Source organism: Pseudophryne corroboree, chromosome 8 (genome assembly GCF_028390025.1).
Source record: "Pseudophryne corroboree isolate aPseCor3 chromosome 8, aPseCor3.hap2, whole genome shotgun sequence".
NCBI lineage: Eukaryota > Metazoa > Chordata > Amphibia > Anura > Myobatrachidae > Pseudophryne > Pseudophryne corroboree.
Window position 1 is genome coordinate 276,298,160 of NC_086451.1, and position 6,000 is coordinate 276,304,159.

Genomic DNA, 6,000 nt, shown 5'->3' on the forward strand with positions numbered 1-6,000 from the left:
CCTTTTATGCAAGGAGTTTACATTATCGTTTAACACCTTCCACATATCCATCCAATCAGGTGTCGGCGCCGTCGGCGGAGACACGTCATTCATCTGCACCTGCTCTGCCTCCACATAGCCCTCCTCGTCAAACATGTCGACACAAGCGTACCGACACACCACACACACAGGGGATGCTCTATATGAGGACAGGACCCCCACAAGGCCTTTTGGAGAGACAGAGAGAGAGTATGCCAGCACACACCCCAGCGCTATATAATCCAGGAATTACAAAGTAACTTAGTGTTTACCCAGTAGCTGCTGAATATATGATTAATGCGCTAAATTTATGTGCCCCCCCTCTCTTTTTACCCTCTTTCTACCGTGAGTCTGCAGGGGAGAGCCTGGGGAGCTTCCTCTCAGTGGAGCTGTGGAGAGATAATGGCGCTGGTGAGTGCTGAGGAAGAAGCACCGCCCCCTCAGCGGCGGGCTTCTGTCCCGCGATTTTGTGTAAAAATAATGGCGGGGGCTCATGCATATTACAGTGCCCAGCTGTATATATGCTGCTTTTTGCAAGGAGGTACTCAATTGCTGCCCAGGGCGCCCCCCCCTGCGCCCTGCACCCTACAGTGACCGGAGTGTGTGGGTTAGTGTGGGAGCAATGGCGCACAGCTGCAGTGCTGTGTGCTACCTCATATGAAGACAGGAGTCTTCTGCCGCCGATTTTGACGTCTTCTTGCTTCAACCTGCCGGCTTCTGTCTTCTGGCTCTGCGAGGGGGACGGCGACGCGGCTCCGGGAACGGACGACCAAGGTTAAGTTCCTGTGTTCGATCCCTCTGGAGCCAATGGTGTCCAGTAGCCTAAGAAGCGCAGCCTAGCCGCAGTTAGTAGGTTTGCTTCTCTCCCCTCAGTCCCACGTAGCAGAGAGTCTGTTGCAAGTAGAAGCTCTCTGAAAATAAAAAATCTAACTAAAATACTTTCTTAATAGCAAGCTCAGGAGAGCTCACTAAAATGCACCCAGCTCCTTCCGGGCACAGATTCTAACTGAGGTCTGGAGGAGGGGCATAGAGGGAGGAGACAGTGCACACCAGTAGTACTAAATCTTTCTTAGAGTGCCCAGTCTCCTGCAGAGCCCGTCTATTCCCCATGGTCCTTACGGAGTCCCCAGCATCCACTAGGACGTTAGAGAAAATGGATAAACCATTGCATATATCACCAATTACCACTTCTATTAATTACACCTACAGCAATTCCACTAAAGGGGAATTTGCAAACCCCACAACAGCACAGAAAAATGGGGAAAGGAATACCCTTGTGAAATGAACCAACTGGATCAGTGTATTTTATTAACAATACAGACAAAAATAAGCATATACTCAATGCATAAAAATACATGTGCAAAAATAAGATTTTAAACCTACCGGTAAATCTTTTTCTCCTAGTCCGTAGAGGATGCTGGAAACTCCGTAAGGACCATGGGGTATAGAGGGGCTCCGCAGGAGACATGGGCACTCTAAGACTTTAGATGGGTGTGAACTGGCTCCTCCCTCTATGCCCCTCCTCCAGACCTCAGTTAAAGAACTGTGCCCAGAGGAGACGGACAGTACGAGGAAAGGATTTTTGTTAATCTAAGGGCGAGATACATACCAGCCCACACCATACACACCGTACAACATGGTATATACTAAACCAGTTAACAGCATGAACAAAACAGCATCAGCCAGAGACTGATCAAAACTGTAACATAACCCTTATGTAAGCAACTACTACATACAAGCCTTGCAGAAATAGTCCGCACTGGGACGGGCGCCCAGCATCCTCTACGGACTAGGAGAAAAAGATTTACCAGTAGGTTTAAAATCTTATTTTCTCTTCCGTCCTGGAGGATGCTGGGGATTATACCAAAGCTCCAGACCGGGCGGGAGAGTGCGGATGACTCTGCAGCACCGATTGAGCAACATGAGGTCCTCATAAGCCAGGGTATCAAACTTGTAGAATTTTGCAAAAGTGTTTGAACCCGACCAAGTAGCTGCTCGGCAAAGCTGTAATGCAGAGACGCCTCGGGCAGCCGCCCAAGAAGAGCCCACCTTCCAAGTGGAATGGGCCTTTACCGAATTTGGTAACGGCAATACAGCCGTAGAATGAGCCTGCTGAATCGTATTACAGATCCAGCGAGCAATAGTCTGCTTAGAAGCAGGAACGCCAACCTTGTTGGCTGCATACAGGACAAACAGTGCCTCTGTTTTCCTAACCAGAGCCGTCCTGGCTACATAAATTTTTAAGGCCCTGACTACATCAAGGGACTTGGAATCCTCCAAGTCACCCGTAGCCACAGGGACCACAATAGGACTGCATCGAGGCGACACGGCTCCCGTTCACAGTGCATAGGGAGGGCGGCGCTGGGAGATCATGTGATCTCCCAGCGCCGCCCCTGCCGCGTCACTAGCGCGTCACCAACCCGGCAATTGCCGGGTTGGTGAGCGCTGTCTGCAGGTGGCTGTAGCACGGTTCGCAGCCATGTCAGGCAACACGGCTGTGACCCGTGCTACATAGGTGGAAAAGGGGTATGAATCTCCCCCACTGATGTCTGGTTTGAGAAGTGACCTTGGGGGTTTGGGACAGACATGTTTTGAAATGCCTAGTACTCCGAATATTGAGGATCTACAGGAAAGGCAAGGTTTAACACTCTTAAAGAACAACATACGGTTAGAAACTCATGTGTTACCAATGATTGTGTATTCCATTATTCAGATTAAATCAAGATGATGAAAATATAATGACACAAATTAATATTTTTGGTGGAAGTTCAGTTGTAAAGCACTGATTGTACTGTAAATGTATAATGTTTGTGACATGGTCTGACAGGTTTTATATTTTATGTAAGGTATATATATTTTGTATGCAAATTGCATATCTTCATACTTGCTCTCCTTTTTTTAGCCTCCATCTAAAAACAGGCGAGAAAGAACAGAACTTAAACCCGATTTCTTCGATCCTGCTTCAATCATGGATGAATCTGTAAGCTTAAAATACATCATACCTGCCATTTTAAAAATAATGAAATAAAATAAACTTATTGAAGAGATAAGGTTTTGCGTACCCATTTGATTCTTTAGCATAACTGGACAATGTAATGGGCTAACCTTAATAATATGTAACATATTTGAGCTGTACTGATGATCATTGTCAATACTTTTCTGGATTACCTAAATTTTAAAACGTCCTATTATATTTTCTATCTGTAATTGTTAGCCAGATAACTGTTTCTGTAGTGCAGATTTATTTTTTTACGTTGCGACATGTTCATTTTACTGGTGGCTTTGCCAAACAAGAGGATGGAGTTTTAAAATGTGCTGAATTTGTTAAGGCCTTAATATTACTGCCATTACTCTGGGGAAAACACAAGGAAAATGTCAGTAATCCCTGAAGATATTTGCTTAGTGCTACTGGTTAAACAGTCATGTTTTTCAAGCAGGTGGTGTGACTTTTCATAAATCATTATATAAGATGTGAAGCATGAGGCCATTCCTGTCTTCATACTTCTAGAAAATAATCTCTACCTACAGAAGTATCGATGAGTTAAAAGGCTTCATTCAATAGATGTAATTTCCTGTTAAAATGTATTGCTTTTCTGTGTAATTGCAATATGTATTTATTTTAACACAAGTACCATCAAATTGGTTGTGGCGTCTGTGCCAAATTTACACAGAAAAAGAACACAAGAAAAGTTTGTTTTAATAAACCTCTTCTCATTATACATTACATACACAACTGCATGTTTCACTATTCACTTACCATTCAAAACACTTGTAGTGCATGACAGTAGATACTTGATTGCAGCAAGGCAAATTTTCACAGGTACATACTGTAGCTTTTTCGTTTTGTTGGTTTCATTTTCTCTAATTTTTATTATTTTGGCATATTTTGACGTACATCCAAAGTTTTATATTTTAGTTTTCCATTTCTATCTCTCTACATTTTTTTACATACTCCTAACTTCCATTTTGTGTTTTTGTTTTTTTTCTCTCTAGGTTCTTGGGGTATCAATGTTTTAATACCAGTTCATCTATCAACTCTGTGGTGAAGTTTTTTTTGTAATGGAAGAGGAAGTTTTTAATGACAAATTTGTGGTAGTTACATTGAAATTCTGTACAGAATTTTCTCTAAGGAGAGTTTGATATGCTTACCAAGATTAAGTGCATTGAGGGGCAGTTTTGAATGCCTGAAAAACTATAAAGGACAAGTAAACAGTTTGGAAATAAGCTATGTTGTATTATTTTTGGAGAAATCCCTTTATTTATGTAGTTTAGTTTTTCCAATGCCCACAAAGATTTTCTTTTATTCTAAATAATTTTTACATCTGTGAACAGTGTTGGCTTTGTTAACACTGGGGGAACTCTGATTGTAACGTTATTCATTTACAGGCTGGTATGGTTATATATTAGTTTCCAATATCTTCCAAAATTTGTAAAATCATTTTTTTTTTTAAATAAATAAATTATGTTGTAATCAGTCTCCAAAAAGTTACAACCAGCTTTTGGGTGTGTGTTTTTTTTTTTCTTCTCCCCATTTAAAGGAGCCTTTTTCAGACACCTCTTCTGAAGGTTAACTGCTCAAGGGTTTCCAGACGTGACCATGCTTCCTCATTAATCACCCTAAAAGTTTGCTTGTCCTTTAAGAAACATGTAATGTTGTGGAATTCCTTCCAGTAGTGCCACTGTATTTTGTCTCCAAATAAAGACGCTTATTGTAGTATGTTTGCAGAAAAAATTTAAACAGAAATTATACAGCTTATTAGAGTGTGGGAATAGGGTTCTAAATTTTAAATAAAAATGATATATATATATAAATTGGTGCTGATTTTATAATTGCGCAGTTTGTTTAGTTTTTTTCTTACTTTTAAATTCCAAGTTAAAATGAGGTTTCAGAAATATATTGAAAGTTTTAACAATGTTTAAAAATAGTTGAAGCGTGATTTCTCGCTTTAAAATAATTTTTAAATTTGTATTTTATATTTGTTTTATCTATTTGTCTTTGCAAGCAGTCTTCAGGTTAAATATACTTCCAGCAGGTTACAAAACATTTCCTCCATTTTAGTTGAAAAACTAGATAACTCCTAATCACTTGGCTTTATTGTAGAAAAGCTTTGTTGCTCACTTCATACTTCGTTCACATCTAACAGTCAAAAATTGCCATCTGACATCAATCCATTTTCCCAGCTTAGGCAGCTAGACATTAACATAAATTAACTTATATTTCATGTGTATATTTTTTTGTCAGTTGTCTTTCATTTTTCTGAGGTTTAAAGTCATTCCATGCCTTATGCTTGCAATACACAAACTTCTCTTGTGTAAAAATAATAATTACAAAAAAATAAAGTATGTAACAATCCTGTTTAGGCTGAGGTAGCCAAAAACCATAAGTTAACCAGAGAATTATAGAATATAATTTTTTTGAACCTCATAGTCCTAACACACAGAATATGGATACATCTGACTCATGTTGCATAAAACTCGTGTCTGAAATGACTGCCTATCCTTCCTTCACACCACTGCATTTATTAGAACTGCTGAAAGGACTGTGTATATATCATTTTAAACTTGTCGATTTCTTTCTTACTCTAGACAGAGTATATCTTTGTGAAAGCAGTTCTTACAGCTTTGTTTTCAACCAGCTAAAATGTTTTATATATTTACCTAACCTGTTGTCCTCCACATTCTATTGTCCTCTGTACTGTTTTCTGATTTGTATTTATGTCTTGAGACAGTAACTTTTTGAATAAAATAAAATCTACAGTATATGATTGTTTATTTTTATTTAATTTGATGTTTTGAATGATCACATTTAAAAAAAAAAATGAGCCATTTGTGTTGCTTTTGTCAATGTTTTATATTTTTATAAAGTTTTCAGAATTCAGCAAAATAAGGGAGAGGCATGAATGTTGCAGGTACCCTTAGTACTGATTATCCTGTAGAGAGGCCAATAGAATCTACAAAAGTTGGAGGTGGCACTCATGCAAA

General features: G+C 39.6%; 1 protein-coding gene across 3 annotated transcripts in view; it reads left to right on the top strand.

Annotated features, from left to right (window-relative positions):
- Nucleotides 1-5,778, top strand: part of STAG2 (STAG2 cohesin complex component) — a 424,372-nt gene extending 418,594 nt beyond the window's left edge. For all 3 annotated transcript variants that reach the window (XM_063937252.1, XM_063937250.1, XM_063937251.1), the window contains exons 34-35: nucleotides 2,921-2,998; nucleotides 4,012-5,778. In XM_063937252.1, the coding sequence (XP_063793322.1) occupies nucleotides 2,921-2,998; nucleotides 4,012-4,035 (102 nt within the window). In that variant the 3' untranslated portion in view covers nucleotides 4,036-5,778. The remainder of the gene's footprint in view (nucleotides 1-2,920; nucleotides 2,999-4,011) is intronic.
- The last annotated feature ends 222 nt before the right edge of the window (nucleotides 5,779-6,000 follow it).